General features: G+C 47.5%; 1 protein-coding gene across 1 annotated transcript in view; it reads right to left on the reverse strand.

Moving 5' to 3' along the window:
- The window catches only part of MKL1 (megakaryoblastic leukemia (translocation) 1), a 45,420-nt gene that overhangs the window by 98 nt on the left and 27,682 nt on the right, over nt 1-17,640 (reverse strand). The window contains 13 exon segments of the mRNA XM_010188029.1: nt 1-399; nt 943-1,003; nt 1,399-1,572; nt 3,638-3,769; nt 3,772-3,834; nt 4,987-6,102; nt 6,345-6,516; nt 6,873-7,126; nt 7,643-7,798; nt 8,174-8,349; nt 9,754-9,915; nt 10,520-10,595; nt 12,192-12,247. The exon segment at nt 1-399 is cut by the window's left edge and continues 98 nt beyond it. Coding sequence (XP_010186331.1) covers nt 1-399; nt 943-1,003; nt 1,399-1,572; nt 3,638-3,769; nt 3,772-3,834; nt 4,987-6,102; nt 6,345-6,516; nt 6,873-7,126; nt 7,643-7,798; nt 8,174-8,349; nt 9,754-9,915; nt 10,520-10,595; nt 12,192-12,247 — 2,997 coding nt within the window.

Genomic DNA, 17,640 nt, shown 5'->3' on the forward strand with positions numbered 1-17,640 from the left:
CGGCCCCCCCGGGCCCCCCCAGCCAGTCCATGCTGTCCAAGTTAGCCTCAGCCAGGTCCAGGGCTATGCCCCCAGACGGCTCGTGAGCAAAGTGCAATTCCGAGGTGTCCATAGGTGAAGGCGGGTGGTCCAGGATGGCCGAGCTGCTCAGCATCTCACTGTGGAGGTCATCAATCAGGGACAGGGGCTCCGGCCCATCGTGGCCTGCCGTCAGCAGCGGGAGGCCGGTGCTGCTCTCCAGGAAGTCCTCCAGCCGCCCCACGGGCACCGGCTGCCCCAAGGACACTGGCGCCGCCAGCTCCGAGGAATGGTGGCTGCTGGGCGGCGAGGGGCAGGCTGGGGTCACGGGTGGTTCTTTCCCAGCTGGGGATGACTGCTTCTTGAAGTCAGCAGAAATCTCTGTCCAGGGAAAAAAATCAGGAAGGCCAAGGTGAGGAAAAGTTTGGCTGAACATCTGAAGGATCCCTCCCACCCACCAGGGCAACAGGGACCCCCCAGACCGAGCCATCGCTGACCACCAACTGTGATAAGGAAACTCATCCCATGCTTGCACTCAGCTTGCTGTGGGGAGTTTCCAGTCTGCCACCAGGGAATTCAAGCTCTGTCATAAAATCGTAGAATCAAAGAGTGGTTTGGGTTGGAAGGGACCTTAAAGATCATCGAGTTTCAACCTCCTGCCATGGGCAGGGACACCCCCCACTGGACCAGGTTGCTAAAGAGATGTGCTCAGATCTGATGCAGCAGAGACCCCAAGAAGCTTTCTATCACACTCACGTCTGACTGACATCTCCCTTAGTGCCTTAATGACCACTGCCTACACCAAAGGTGCTGTCAGGGATGGAGGAGCGAAGACCTGGGCCATGCCAGTCTCTCCCCTCAGCGCTCTGCAATCCCCAGGCTCAAACCCAAAGGCCGTGGGAAATGCTGGCTTTGTCCCCTTACCTCCACTTTTGATGAGAATGTCAAACAGGTCGTCCATCTGCTGGCTGGAGCAGCCGTTCTCCTGGGGAGAGCGAGGGCAGGATTAGCTTCCTGTTTACCAGCAGCACCCTTGGCTGCTCTCCTCCCTCACCCCAGGGACAAGGCTGTTATCTAGTGAGAACGAGCACACAGAGGCAGGCCCCAGATTCCTCTGTGATCCCAGGCTGTTATGGGACGGGAGGGCACAGTCAGCAACTGCTGTGCTAACACTCCCCAGGCAGTGAGTGGCTTGGGATCTCTGGCTGTGGTTTAGGGTCTGCCCCAAACTCTCCAGAAGGAATTCAGCCAGGAGGGCGCAGTTAGAAAGGGAGACTTTCCCATTCTCTACTCCTGGCCCAGATGAGGAATCGAAGCAGATTTACAATGGCAACTTTTCACCTGCTCTCCAAGAGAACCAGGGATAAGAACTGCTCTCACCTGGGCCTTTGGCTGTTGCTTTATGGCCTCTTCATAGCCTGGTGGCTCTTTCATTGGGACCGAGGGAACAGGGAGAGGAGGTGGAGGAGTTCCAAAAAGCGACGAGTGCTGTTGCTGCTCCAGGTCCATCTGGGCTGGGGAAGGGGCAGCAGGAGAGCCAGGCTGCGATGAGGGCTGTTCAGAATGAAGGCAGAAAGGGTAATCAAGGGAAAGTCTACGTCAACTCCTGCCTCACAGCTTCTTGGAGAGACCATCACCCCCTCTCTTGGTGACTGCTGCTCTAAGGTCTGCACTGCTCTGCTCCCAGCAGCCTGGCTTCTTCTGGGTACTCTGTGCGCTATGTGCTGGCTGCAGATTTCCCCTCCAATGCACAGCTGGAAATCTTTTGCTGATTTTTCTAATGCTAGAGTAACCACACCACAAACCACCACCACACTGCTCCTGAATGGAGAGAGCCTCATCTGTGCAAGTGGGGGATTCCTCTGGCACTCTGGAGAGGGCACTTCCCATGTGTTCAGCCTACGCGGCACAATATATCCAGGACCAATCATCTCCTACCCACTTACCCCTGCAGTGCCCACTTTGGGGACACAATCGAGCTTCACTAGCAGCGATTTTCACAGCCTGACGGTGAGCGGAGAGCACCAGAGCACTCAGCAGCACCAGAGACCTCCAAAGGAAACCCCAAGTGCTGCAGGAAGTGATGCTCATGACTCATCTTTACCAGATGAATCAGCACACAACTGCCCATAAGAAAAGCTAAAACATGGATCAGGTCTTTGCCTCTACAGCAGCTGCGCATGGTCCACGCTGAAGCTTGCTCCCCCGGAGCAGTGATCCTGTTTGCCCTGTTGGTCTGTTCTGTGACCTGCTGGTAGTGGAGCGACCCCAGACCCCGGCCAGCAGAGCTGTTCTGGGGTTCAGTCTCCTCCTGAGAGGGGTTGGAAACTGGCGCTGTGGCACTGTGATGTGCTGGGAGGGCACCTTTTTTGACACGTTGGGTGGGCTGGCTTTGCCAGGAGCACCAATTTTGAGGGACTGTTTGTGGAAGCCATTGGGGCTGCAGGCTTGGAGGTGCTCAGACACAATACGGTGTGGGGCGGCTGCCCCATGACCACCCGCAGGCCTGGCTTCTGACCCTACAGGGAGGCACAAGGGTTAGAAGAGTCACTGGAGGCGTCTCCACAGCAGACAAGCTAAGGGAGTCTGGTGGAAAAGGTGCCTTCCTCTACTTTCTGCATTTCCTCAAAGGTCTCAAAGTAAACCAAGGCACTGACCCTTTGCAAAGGGGATATCCCACTCTGGCTACACTAGAAATTACTCCTGTCTTCATATCCTTCCCAGGATCTGACTCAGAAATGATCCTCCAAGCTCTAAAAACTCTTCATAATCTTTCTGTATCTTATCTTAATGACATGTTAGAGAGAGCACTAAGTGGGCTAGAAAGGGAAGGGATGCCCAGCAGAGCCTCTTCACAGCCATCACCTGGAGAAGGGTAAGGGCAGAGGTGCTCTCTTTCCCGATCTGGCACCACACTTCACAAAGAGGTGATTACCAGGTAAGCTCAAGGCACAGGAATGGAAATCACAGCATGTTCATCAGTACCGGAGAGTACTGGGTCACCCCCTTTTGACCCTCTCAGCGCTCAGACACCACTTTCAGTAGCAGACATACTGCCCACTCCATGCACCTTTTCAGTTCAGCAGTGCTCCTTCAAGGACTGAGGACACCACCGTGAATGAAGGCTGCCCACTCTGGCCTCTCCCCGTTTTTAATTGATAGGCAATGCTTTCTAAAACACCCACTGGCGTTCTGCCCAGATGAGGGACTGAAGGGCAGAAGCCAGTAAATTGTCAGGGTTTAGCCCAGAGCTCTTTGCAGTAAAGCTTCCACATCACTGCCAAGAATGCCCACAGGAGACACTTGTCCCCTCATGGACACTTAGTGCTCCTGAAACCTCATGCCTGATGGGCTCTCCATCGCAGCTACTTCGGCAGGAGGCGGGGGAACGGAGAGGCTCAGCCAGGCCCACCCCTTCTGCTGCCATGTTCAAGCTGAAAACCAAACCCTCCGTGCAGCTGCAAGCTGTGGCAAAAGCTGCCATGAGCTCTTATTTGCTGTGATGATGGCCTCTGAGCAGGATTGGGCATGCGTGTTCCCTTCCCTTACCACCACTGCTACAAACCCTGGCAGCAGGCAAACTAAAACAAGAAAGAGAAGTGAGCAGGCAGGGAGCTACCTTTCTGACAGATTGGTTTAGTCCTCTGGGCTGCTGCTGCTGCAGGGGTTGCTGCTGCTGCTTCTGCTGCTGCTTCTGCTGCTGCTTCTGCTGCTGCGTGGGCTGCTGCTTCTGCTGCCGCGTGGGCTGCTGCTGGGGGTTGCAGGTAGCTGACACGTCGGTTGTCTGGAAGTTTTAGCGGGTGATGATTGTACTCTCTGGAGAGAAAACAGTATCCATGAGAAGCCATTCCCCAAACACAGAATGGAGCAAGGCTTGTGTTTCTTAAAGGAGCTATGAAGTTTGGTTTTCCTCACTCTTTGTTCTTTAGGAAGTTCAGTCAATCGTTCTGTCTCATCAGGCAATCAGATTGGGGCGGGATTCAGCATCCTAAAAGAGGATGTAGTACCAGTCTAAATCCCTAGGCTATCCATGATGTCCCTCAAGGGCTGGCAGACCTGACACAGGACCTGTCCTCTTTGAAGCTGCAGCTGGAGTTCGGATGAGTATGTCACCTGGGGTATCGAGGGTGACACTGGATGCTGATATTTGAGAGCTGACTGGCATCTCATCTGCTACACAGCAAATGCAGCCTGCTCAGTGCCTGTCTCTGGTGGTAGACAGCACCATCTACTCTGAAGAAGGTGCAAGATGTGTCAGCAGAGAATGAAAATCTTCACTGGCGACACAGAAGATGGTGGGGTTTGACTCATGCCATAAAACCTGGGCATATTTATCCCTTCCTGGAAGAAACACTCAGAACACTTCTGTTAAGTGCTGAGCTCATGCCAACGGGGGAATAGCAGACCATCTGATGAACGACTCTGTTAACCCTGAAATACTTACAGGCATTAAAACAAAGAGCAGACATAAAAGCAAAAAGTCTGCTCCAGGGTCTGATTGCAGCTCTCAGTAGTTGACGTGACCTATCGCTCCAACTGCAATCTCTCCAGTGGAGGACAAGAGATGAAATACACCCTGCTTTTATAACTAACACAGGTGTAGTTGTTTTTTCAAAGACTAGTGAAATGTGGCAGCAAATCCTTGTCCTCCAGGCCTGAGATCCCCCCTGACAAAAGGCAGAGCCATGTGTTTGGAAGAATGCTGAACAGCCCGTGATGCACACTGCTGTACACAGTTCATCATTGTCAAACTCCAGGCTTTTTGCTGAAGATCTGCTTACACTGCTCTGTTTTACAAAGCCACGAACTGCCAGCCATCGTGGCCAGCAACTCAGCCATTTCAGTATTTACTGCACTGAATTTGCAACATGTTCAGTCACCCTATGGTAACCTGAACCATAGGAGTGGGAAGAGGGAGAGAGGAACCCAACTGCCCTCCAGCAGGGATGCGATCTGACCCTTGCGTACCTGCGAGGCTGGGCAGCTACTCCCTGCCTTCCCCTGGGGCGAGAGGCCCTGCCTCTCGGGGCTCTGCTTGGTCACGGTGAGGACGATGTGGGTCCCTGTGGAGTCGGTGATGAGGGTGGGGGGAGGAGTGCCCTTGATGAGGTCGCTCAGGGTGCTCCCTTGCTGGCCAAGGAAAAGCCGCAGACTGTGGGACTGGCACGGCGGCTCTGCTTCTGCGGCGGGCACCTCCTGCTTCACCATCACAGCTTTCTTTGGCACTGGGCTTGGATTTGAAGTGTCCATTTGGCTAGCAGTTGGTGCAGGGCTGAATTGGTCTGTTTGGCCACTGGATTGCTTCGCAAACTGGCAACTCAGGAAACCATTTTCACTCTTGACCTGGGTGCCAAACGCTGCTGGGTTGGAGGCAAGGGCTGTTCCTTCTCCTGCAGCCACTGGGGCCCGTAGTGACTGCTGAGAGCGCTTCTCCTGCTCTAGCTGTTGTCTAAGCATCTCAACCAGCTGTTGCTTCTGCTTCAGCATGCGGGTGAGTTCCTCAATCTGCTTGTCCTTCTCCTGCAGCATCTGGTCTTTGTCCCTGGCGCCTGCATCTCTGCTGTTACCAGTGCTGCACCGCTCCGATCTGGGTGCTGCGTTTACGTTGCAGGAGGCAGGCTTGGAGCTTTCTTCCTTCACCAGGAACTGCACCGGAGACGCCTGCAAGGTGAGCTGAGTCAGGGGTGAAGTCACCATCTCTCCAAAGGTGTCTCCGGTGGCTGAGTTCTCATCCCCTGTGCTCATTTGCGAGCGTTCAGAAGGAGTGGGAGAAACAGGAGGAGTGGAGCCTGTGCTGCCAAACTTCATCACTCCACCACCAGTGACTGTGGCCACAACTACTTCTGCTGGTGCAATGCCAGTGGTGACCAGGGCTGGCCCTGTGCTCAGCCTGGCAGCTGGGAAGGCTACTGCCACTTCGGCAGCTTTTGGGAGAATGGCTGCTGTGCTGGGCTTGGGAATGAGGGTTGTTTGGCCGGCTGCACCATTCTGCTCTTGGTAAGCTCTGAGACGCTCAATCAGGTCCATCTTTGTGCCTGAGACAGGCAAGGCCCTCAACTTCAGCTCTTGCTTCAGCTCTGCTACCTGATCAGGGGTAAAGAAAGAGGGCAACATTAACAGAAGGCACACTCTAACCAGAACAAATATTAACAGCTACCAGAGCCAAAGGACAAAACTGACCCCTCTGCAGGCCAGCAAACCTGCACCTCAAGTACAGACTGCGGGCTACTCCTGTCAGTCCCGCTCTGGGGCTGCAACATCACTCAGTACTGCCCTCTCCACTGGCAATGGCAAAAAAGGGCTGTGCAGCTTCCCAGGACATTTACCTTCATCTCATCTAGGTTGGCAGGGAGAGGGCCGGGCTTGCCCACTGCAGCATTACTGTTTTGTCGCAACAGCCCACTGGAGCCGGAGGATACTGAAGATGCACTGCTGACTGTGGCAGAGAGATTGCGTACAGCAGGGGCACTGGCACCGCTCTGCTGCTCTCCTGGAGGCCTGCAGGGCAAGAAAAAACACGGGCATCAAAACCAAGGTGAAAAGGCACCAGAGGCCCCCAGTGTCAACAATCATACACGTTCAGAAACATCTGGGTCACTACTGCCACCACAGACATTAAAGCACACCACTGCCTTTGACTAGATCCATGCCCTTTCCCCTGCCAACCATCTCACTTCACCTGCTTTTGTATGATTTATCTGATGCCAGCCCTTTTTGTGGCCTGCTGTCACCTGACGAGATTGAGCGCATTACACCCAACCACCACACCTCACAACCCAGAATACAATGCCTCTGGTAACAGCACTGGGGAACCAAGTGCTTCCTAAGAGAGAGCTGCCATTTAGGGCCCGTACTTTGGTGGAGCTGGCAGGATGGTCTGATAGTTGTAGTGCTGCTGCTGCTGCTGGTTGAGGATCTGAAGCTGAAGAAAGAGCTGCTGCTGCTGCAGTATTCTGGCATAGGATGAATCCATGGGAGGAGCTCCCTTGTCCTGCTTTTGGTCCGGGGGAATATATTGATGATATTTAAGCTTCTTGACTTTCGGCTTCAACTCCTTGGCTTTTTTACTGCGCTGAGACTTCTCACTAGCAGACTTGGGCTGGCTTTGCTATTTAGGAGAAAAGGAGGAAGCAAATAAGAATGGAAACACTGAAATAACATAACACTCTATGTAAACCAGAACGCACACTGGGATTTTCATTTCAGAATTCTCCAGATTTGACCTCAGGGTCTTTCCATTCTTCTCTAACTCAGGCAACAGTGTAGTCAGAGCACCCACAGCAGCTTACGCAGCACCATAACGCAGGTCACAGAAAGACAGCCACTCATCTTTCCCAGCACACCAGATCACTTGCTCATCCAGTGCAGACTCTAATTATGGATAATGTTGATTGTTTCAAAACATTTTGCATTCAGGACGCATTTTACAGAAGGTGAATACATCATGGAACAGAAAAACCTATTAAATACGTTACAACTAGTGTCAGAGGAAGACACTAGTGAGAAAGAAGCTTTCTTTCCTTTGCATCTGTTAACTCAATACCTGCAACTCCAAATCTCCTCCAGAGTAACCACCCTATCTTCCTTCAGACTACAACAATTAAGAAATCGGTCTCAATATTACCTTAATGAGTGTTGGTGGGGGCTTGGCAGCAGTAAGAGCCACTCCATTGGTAAGACTCGGGGGCAAAAGAGGTGGAGGTGGCAGAGGTGGGGGTGGCTGTTCAGGTAGGAAAAGTGTTTCACTGGAGTCTGCACTAATCTGCAATTGGGATGTACCCTGCAGGGACAGAAAAAGGCATAATGAATACACATGCAAGGAGGAAAACAGTTTAAAGAAGTGCAGGAAGTCCCCACTTACAGGGAAGCAGCACAGGTTTCAAGTCATTAATTAGAATCATTTAATCCATTGCTTCAGTTGTCTCTGAGAAGCAGCACAATTTCTTAGGGCAGGAAAGGAATCAAAATCCCACACCTGTATCTCCCAGCTTTGCCAGAGGACCCCACCAATACCACACAAAGCTAAGACCTCTGGTGAAATCTCACAGACTATACCTTTTAAAGATCCCTCATTCTCGCTTTTTAGGACCCTCTGCTACAAATCAGCAGTAGCTGTGAAGCTCCAGGGCACTGCAGGAGATCACCACATTCTCACCTGAGCTAGTGACGAGCCAGTGGTGCTAGGGAGAGGCTCACAAATCCGGGAGTCCATCGGTGATGGGACAGACCCCTGGGACTCATGGCTGGCTGGCTGTTCTGGGGAGAGGGCATCACTGCTGTCCTCATCGAAGGAGGAATTGTCTGCAACCTTTGGGTAGTTCACCTGTCCAACTAAAAACACAAACACCAATTGTGGTCTTCAAAGTGGAATAAGAATTTCACTTGACACTAGATGCTTCACAAAGATGATGAAGGCATGCGTCTGAATTGTGCTTAAAGCACCAACTAAAAAGCAGAGAACAAACCCCAAATTGGATCTGGTTTCAATGTTTACATTCATCTCTGCTACCAGCAGAATAAAACAATGCAGACTGGAATGAACCATTCCCATTGCGTCTCAGCCAGACAAGATTAGGAAGTAAAACACGTGCTACTTAATTCTGCCCAAACCTAGATCTGTGGCACCATTTGATTATCATCTGGCACTAAAGAAGGATAGTAGGCAGTGTAAAGTTGAGTCATGGTTTCTTTGGCATTCATCCTATGCAGTGGAAGGCAGAATCCCTCTTCAAGACAGAATCCCAAATTGTCTTCTTGTCTTGTAAGAAACAAGGGCTATGGATTCAGTGGTGGCCCTGATTGCTGTTAGCGTTCCTCTCTATCTACATGTCCAGTAGATAAAGTCACTCGAGTGTACATTTTTAATGCACTGCTGTTTTTTAGATTACATTATCTCAAATTAATCCTGGTAAGCAGGAAAATACAATCATCTGCAGCTAACATAAAAAACCCAGAAATCCAGAGAGATCTCAAAGTCAGAAGGAAGCCACATCTCTAATGCCTCAGTTCAAAAGTTCACTTTTTCTCTTCCTCAACCACTTCTTGTGCAACAGTGAAGAGAGGCTCTCCCACATCACAGTACTTTTCCTTTTTCATGAGAAGTACTCCATATTGCTCACAGTTGTGTCCCATTTGTCTTTAAAGTGGCTGTGCCTGTTTGAGGGGATGAATAACCACAGATAAACACAGACTGCCCAGTCTGGGGAGATGGGAAAGAGCACTGCTGAGGCAGTAGGAAGGCTATTCCTCAGCATTCCTTTCAGTCCTTGGAATGGCACTAGTATGATTTACATCTGTTCTGGTTTATTTTTAAAGGGGTTGAATCCTCTGAAGTTTTTAAGTTCACAGACAGCTTTTGTTTCATCACACCTGTTTATATTCCGTCTCCACTCCCTGATCTGAGTAAGTCAGTGGGTTCTCCCTGACCAACGCTGCTGACATGTTATACTGAGAGAGAGATTTTTAAAGACAGAATGTAGGGAATGCAATCTTCAAGTCTTTAGGGTATGCAATTGCTTCCACATTATTCTGGGATGTCCATACTCCTTAGAATTTAATGTCTCTGTAGCACTAACTGGGTCAGAGGGAGTTCTGCTTTTCAGAATCCTTAGGGCTGAAAGGCTGCAATTCTGAGACAGGAAAATGAGACCAACCATGGGATTGCACTCCCTGAGGCAGGTAGAAATCACAGCCACCTGTAGGAAGTGTCCTCACCACCAATCCTCCTGGCCTTACCTATAATGGCTTCCTTCAGGCTTGATTCCACAGGCAAGATGTTCTTCTCCACCAGCTCCATGGGACCTGGCCTCTGCGCTATCTTCTCATTGAGGTCATCTGCCAGTCTGGCTCTCTTTAGCTTCAGCTGCTTAGCCTGCAAGGAGGGTTCAGCTGAGGTTTCTGTTCAGGGGAAAGCAAATAAAATGGCATCAATCCAGCAACGGTCAACCTATGCACTTCAGAAGTATTTTACTTCTATTCAGAAAGGTAACTGCAGATAACAGTCAACAACTGTGCAGAAAAACAGCTGCAGATAACAATAGATTACTATGCATTATAAAGATATCACAGATATTATGTATATTTAAGTTACAAATACAGCAGCCCTTGTGACTCTAGAATAGGACAAATTCACTGTTCTCATCCAATTCTCATTCATCTTTTCCCTTTCAGTTGTGTCCCAAGACGTAGTAAACAGCAGCAGCTTCTCTGCCCCGCTACCTCATGGATATTTTACAGTGTCTTCCTTTAGTAGAAGGGCAATCCATGGTCATTCAGTTTTATGGATCCTCAGCTACACAAAACTGCACAATTTTGAGTTCACAGAACAGATTCTTCTGAGAATCTCCATGCAAGCAGAGTTCAACCCCTCCCAAGAAATCATGCAACAGGCATGATCTTCTGCACACTCCCAGCTGAAAGACTTGGGGTTCAGGGCAAAATAATAATAAGTAGTTACAATACAGTTTATTGTTGATGTTTTCCTGTTTAGCAGGTGCCATACCTTCCAGAATGTGCATCCTAACCAGCTCTGATCTCTCTGGCCGGGACCGGATTTTCCGTTTCAGATAGTCCTCTGTCTGCAGCAAAAATAGACAAGCAAAAACCAATTTCAGTGGATCAGACACAGAAGTGAGGTAATCTTGGACAACACAGACAAGAGAAACAACCACCTTTAGTTGTTACTGAGATCTAAATAAACACAGAAAAGAGAAGGGGCATATCTTCTATCCCAGAGCATGGGATATTATAAAATATTATAATATTATATTATTCTAAAGATCACCTCCTACTGTACATAGCCTCAGTGTAAAAGTGCACTGCCAACCCACAGAACAGAAACTGGAAAGGACTTCCTCAAGAGCCAAAGCCCTTTTTTCCCCTTTTATACACCACCACTAACTTGCATCAGGGTGAAATTCAAAACATTTCTTTTTACATTAAAGATAGATGCACTGGTTCTACTGTTCAAAGCAAATACTTTCACATACTGCTGGCATTCAGAGCTGACTTGTGGTTTGGACACACTCTCTTATCTGTTTAAAGATGCGTTATTTGTTAAGCTAAAGACCCCATGCGCTCCCTTGGCAGGCAGAATCTAAATGCTATGACAAGACTTATTTCATTTCCAGAACTGCTTTTGTCTTTGGAGAATGCAGTACAGAGCAATGTACAGAGATGATCCTGTCTGGGCTGAGCAAGAGATCCTTTACTCAGCCCAGGAATGGGTGTCTGGGAGCAGTGGGTAACAGACTGGTAAGCACGGGCCATCAGAATGAGCCTTCAGAGAAAATAAATATCAAGTCAATCACAAAACTGCACCGTACTTGCTTAGTCACCCACACCAAAGTGTTAACTTCAGGAAGTTTTAGGAAAAAAGAGGAGGAAGAAGCAAGACAAGCGTCCCAAAGGCTTTTAACGCAAAGTCCACCATTCCAACCCTTCCACAGAGCTTGAAGTGCTAACACTCCCTCACAGGTTTTCATCACAGCTGTTATTTTTTTACTTATGTGGCTTTCACTTTTAAAACAAAACTTAGCCCAGCAGTCATAACAGGTTTTATTCCCCTGTAGGCTAATCAGAAAAAAACTATCCCCAGAGGCCTTTTGAGGAACAGAAATTATCAAGAAACCCCCAGTTAGCAAAGGTGCCGCATGAAGTGTGACGCCTGGCTTCCTCTTTCTACAGAGCCAGAAGTCTGTGTGATTTCAGTGTTACAAGATTTTGGGGGGATCCTCTCTATTAATTTTTCAATTTCTAATGCCCCACATAAACAAGTGCACGTGCTGGTAGCAGAGGAACAGTACACTTTGCTCAAAGGTGGCAATGAGCTCCACGTGACAGGAGCATTGAAGGGCAAAACAGACACCATAAAAATAAAAATGTAAAGTATATGGAGAGTGGGGAAGAAGAACATCAGTTACCTCCAAAAAGAAGACTGCAGGGGAAATCAATGCACTGTCTTCAATGGTTCTTAGGCACGACCAGTTCACTAAGGGTTAACCACCACCACACACAAGCTGAAGAACAACCCATCCCATATGTCTTTGACTGTATAGTGCTGCTTTACATCCAGAATACGAACTATTGCCTTCTGCATCTCAGTATCAGCTACAGGATGCCCAAAACATGACTCCTGACTTCCCCAAAACATTGAAGAGCATAATGTATCTTACCCTGGCCCGCTCCAAACTCCTTCTCTGTTCGTGAAATGCAGCTGGACTTTTCAGAGCTGTTGAGAGGAAAACATTTGGAGAATGAATTAGAATGATGGAAGTTCTCGCGCTGAACATCCCTTCAGGCCAACCAAGTTAACAGATACACCACAGCAACTGCCTCCTGCAGCTTTCAACACACTGGACCAGATCTCCAGCTGGCACAATGCGATGTGAATTGACATACTCCATTTGACAGCACAGGAGCTACGGGAACTGACCTGGACGTTTTGCGGGCCACTAAAGAGACTAATGCAGGCTATACTTCTTGTCAAACTCACCAATGATCACCAAGTTGAGTCCAAGAACATGAGTCAAAAACAGCCCCTCAATAAATGCCTTTCACAAGTTTCAACACAGAGTAAGATATCCAGGACCCTTAAGAAATGGAACGGCACGGAAACATTGAAGAGATACATGAAATGGTTGGAAGGATGGGGGAGGATCCTAATGAACTGCAAATCCTCTTTTACTACCTTTTAATGTCAAAGGAAGCGGCAAGTCTTTCCTTAATCTGCACCTGTGTTTTGTGTACATGCAAGGGCTGATTGCAAATTCTGCAGGTTCACCGGACATATATATTGCTTCAGGTAAGAGAAACTATCGTGACAGCAGGAACACTTGGACAGGAAAGTGCATCTCTCTGTTGACAGAAAACCAAGACTGGAGGAATTAACAGCAGCTCTCCATATAACAGACCTCACCCCCACGGGCCCGGGATAAAAGAAGAGCCAAAATGGATCAGGTTTTAAGAAACTGATCCTCTGCTGTCCAGGACCATACTAACCCTGGAGGAATCTCTCACTCTGCCTGGCTCCTCTGGAGTACACAAAGCTCACGTCCCACAGTAAAACCGGAGAAAGAGGGTGACATTAATTCTAACTCAGCAACAGTAAGTGTCACTAGCTCCTCATGGTTCTCCTGAATCTGCAAGCGGCTTGTTTTCTAAAACAATCACATGGTGGCTCATATTCAGAACTGGCTGGAGGAAACATGATAATTTCCTTTCATATTTCTGAAATACTCATATTTAAAACTGCCTGGTCACGTTGCTAAAATACCATCAAGCTAAACAGCAAAGTTAAAAAGCTTCAGCTTTAAGGCTAAGTTGCAAGTCTTTTGAAGACAGAAATCTACACTCACGCAGTTAGTAACTCCAGGTTACTATGGGTTCATAGGTCCTATGAAATATAGTTACTCATATTATTTTTAATTTTAGACCAATGGTTAAATATTTATCAAATGTAACTTCATAATGAAATCTCAAAAGGCGATTAAAAAATAAAAGGCTTGTGTGAATTTATGCGTAGACTTCTAAACCATTTCCTACAGAATAAAATGGAGTAGCCAAAGACACACACGCATTCTGCAAAATACAGCCAGAGTCCCTCTAGGTTCATATCATTGGGGTAAAAAGTAGAATTTACTCCATATGCCAGGAATTCTGAACGTACCTGGGCACCACAGATGAGATTCAGACTACAGAGTGAAGGAAGAATAATGTGTAGAATAAATAAACAATACTTGAGAACTAACCATAGCGAGTGAGTATACAGACCCCCTACAATGATGAGGCAAATACTTCCTGTTCAGACTAAAGAAAGTTTCATATAATCTGGTTATGGGGAGAAATCACCAGAGAAAGTTACACAAGCTGGAAACAGGAGTCCACTGATTGCACTTCGGGATAAACCAAAGTAAGGGTAGAGATACGGTTTTGCAGTAACTGCAAAAATAATAGAAAAAAAACTTCACTGGCTCGCTGAGACTTCAACTCCTGGGCAGTTTGACCATCACACTTCGATGAAGAGCAAGCAGCAAACAATACTGGGAAATACTCTTTTCAGGCCTCATGAGCTGCTTGTGAATATGCACTTGCTTGAACTTAAACACTCATTTCTTTCACTGTATTCATATCACAGAAAAGTGAAATAGAAGTTCAGGTACACTTGGGTAAAGACACCATGCAATATATAAGTCAGTATAAAAGTTTAGCCTGCAGACAAGTGAAGCGTGACTCGTCTTGAGTCTTCAAAAGCTCTCTACCACTGGAACATGCAGGCATGGCAGCAATTCCTTACTCTCCCCTTCCTGCCCACCTCTGCCGTCACTAAGAGGCAGTACATGAACTTTAAGTGACATTTCCCTGACCATAGCGAATGGTCAGGAAAGTCGACTGCAGGAGTTCAGCTGATGTCACCAGCAGTCCAGGAAAACTCTTGCATGCAGAAGAACGAAGCAAGAAGAAAAGAATTCCTGAGTGAAGAAAAAAGAAAAAAATCCTTCTGCAAAACACATACACATTAAGTAGAAAGCAATGCAAAACTGCTACGGGAAGAACCTTGTAAAGAACAATTTCAGTCTCTAAGGACTAGTCCTCTGGCAACAAGCACTGGGTTGTAGCTCTCTAGGCTGGCAACATGACAGAGGACTTCGTATTTGACCTCTGAAAATGTCAAGAGGGCACAAATTCTCTACTGCTTCCCTCAGCAATTGAGGATGGGGCTGATATGGCAGAAGGGGGTGTCTGTTGTAAAATCATACTCCATTCGAAGTTAACTAAGTCTTGCACGTATTTCTTGCCTTGAAATGACTGGGTAGCCCAGAGCTGTGGAGCAACTCTGCTAACTTTGCTATAGCAAATGGAAAAAAAGAGAAATCCTATGAAGCACACCAAAGCAGTAAGGCTCTGGGTAAGCTCTACAGGAGACCCACAATGCAGACATGCCCCTCTTCCAGTTCCCACCACTGCCTTTCCTGGGCATGGGGCGCTGATCTCCAAAAACTACTACTTGCTCACCAAAGCTCTGCTGCTCTCAGCCATACCAGCTACTCTGGCTCATTCTGACAGTGGGATAGGACATCACTTCCATTAATGACACAGGATTCATGTCCACAGCCCTTGAAGCAGCAGATATAACCACCAAAAACAGGGATGAAGAAGCTCCAATCACCTAATCCTTTCTGACTGATCAAGCTGGATAAAATACACTAAACTATTCCTTACAGTAGTTTGTCTAACCCGTTCTTGAAGACGTCTCATGAAAAAATTGCAACACTACTGCAGGGAAATTATCCAAGTGCATAGATGTCCTATTTAAAAAACTTTCTAAACGTCTAATGTACATTTCCCTTCCTACAGCTTATACTCATTATTCCTCGCCTTACCTGCAATCACTACAGAGAACAATTTATTCTCTTCCACTCTGCATCTATCCCTATATATGTGAAAACTTCGGTGTTGCTACAGTCTTCTGTTATATAAAATGACCAAAGTCAGTTGTTTCAACCTTCTCCTATATATAACATTTCCCAGACCTGTGCTTGTTCACTCTCTTTTGGACTCTTTCCATTTGATCTGCATTTTTCTTGAAGTATAGTGCCCCAAATTTGGTACATATTCCAGCCTAGACTTTATCAGCTTTTGTAGAGCTAAATGATCACTAAATAACACTTCTCAGTTGTATGTCCCAGATGGTTTGCCTTTTTTGTGTCACAAAAGGCGTAACATGTTCACTTGTGCCTGGCTCACAAACCATGAAAGGTCTCCAACTCTCTTCTGCAGAGCTGCTGTCTAGCCAGCCATTCTCCATCCTCAATTCATGCCACTGACTAGACGTACCAAAATGTAGAAATGCTGTGTTTTTCTTTGGTTTTGTATCATATTTCTTAGCTTCTCCAAATATTGTGAGTCCCAATCCTGTCCTCCTCCCAGCTTACTAACCTGCAACTTAATAGATATGCGCACTATTCCCTCGTTTACATCAAATTACTGAAAATACTGAATAGTGTCAGACATGGACCTTCTCCCTCACCACCCAAAAGCCCTGCTCAATACATCCTCCCCACCTGACACCAAGCCTTTATTCCAGTACTGTTTTCTCACCAGTTGCACATGTGGCTTCCAGCTGCCCCAACTTGCTTACAAACACATCAGGTGAGCCTGCATCAAGCACTCTACTAAACCCAAGTGCAAAAAGACATTTAACACCCTGACTTCCTGGGGAGACATTTCAACAAATGTTTAATCTGGTGGTAGGTACAGCTTAAGTAATGATCTCTTCTTCCCTCTCCCCCATGTCCCACCCGTTTCTGCCTCGCCATTGAGGATCCAATTGTATTCATATCGCACAGGCAGCTGTACTAGGAAACTGTCACCATAAAATAACTCCAGCATCTCTCTATGGCACCCGCCCCTCCCCAGAATGAGGTACTATTTAACTCTGTTCAAATCTGTGATCTGTCTGACTGCATGGCCAGCTTCACTAGCTTTGCTAGCAAAACTTTGGGTGAGTCTCTGATGAGAACAGAGTGCTGCCAGAGGAAAAAACCCACTTCCCAAACCACCACAGTAGTATTAACTGTTGAGAGTTTTTGTTTTCCAATGTATGCAGAAAAAAAATATTTGACATATCTCTGCTAGTGAGATATTCGAGAATGCAGAAGTAACTCCTGCAATGCCTGAGTTCAGATAGGTATTCCTTTTGCCCGCCTTTCTGATTTTCTTTCTACGTGATATATGCAAGATATTGTCATTCTCAATAAACTGCAGTTGCACTTTCTGCCCTCATTCCTGTACCTAGGCCTGGGACAAAGCATGTTAGCCCTCAGTTATGCTGACAAAACTGTTTGTGGACTCAGATCACAGTTGCTTTGAAAGAGTTATTTTAACCTGGACTGGTATGCTGGTTTACAGCACAGCTCCACAAATAACAGTGTCAGCAAAACTAAGCAAAAACTGCCCTGGCAGACAGTCAGAAACAAGAGGCTGGGTTTAAAGCCAGTGCTGCAGCAGGAGCACCCACACCGCTGAACTACAGCCCTCATGTCTCCACATTGCCCCATCCACCTTAGGCAAACAGCCTGCTGCACAGGCATTAAAAATGGCTTAGCGATAGAAGGGACAACAGGATCACCAAAAGGGTTTGGGACAACACAGTCCAGCAGGTGCCCCTCACTGGGTTATAAATACTTTTGTCTCAGACAACTATCTGGCAATTTGTCACATCTACTGTTGTAAGGATGAGCTTGATATCCCTCACCTTTAGATGACTGACAGGAGGACATGATTTTCCTACAACTGATGGGTTGGCTAGCAAGGATCTCATATCCTACCACATATATCCTAGTTTTTAAATCTCTCTGCTGCTCATTGTGGAGCATCTTGATTCTTCATCACCAGAATGCCTGAAGCATGAGTGTCTTTGTGGTCACACCCTTAGCTACCACGAGAAATCTCTCTGGAGATCAATGATGCAACTGTTCTGTGCCTCCACCCTGCTTCAGAAATGTTTGCAGTTATACATTGCAACCACTGGCCTTCCATCTGACCCTCAAAGTTAAGCAGCAGCACAGAGGACCATCTACGATGATGCCCAACTTTCTATACAAAGCACAGAGATGGAAGTTG

Source organism: Mesitornis unicolor, unplaced genomic scaffold, assembly GCF_000695765.1.
Source record: "Mesitornis unicolor isolate BGI_N332 unplaced genomic scaffold, ASM69576v1 scaffold41547, whole genome shotgun sequence".
Taxonomy (NCBI): Eukaryota; Metazoa; Chordata; class Aves; order Mesitornithiformes; family Mesitornithidae; genus Mesitornis; species Mesitornis unicolor.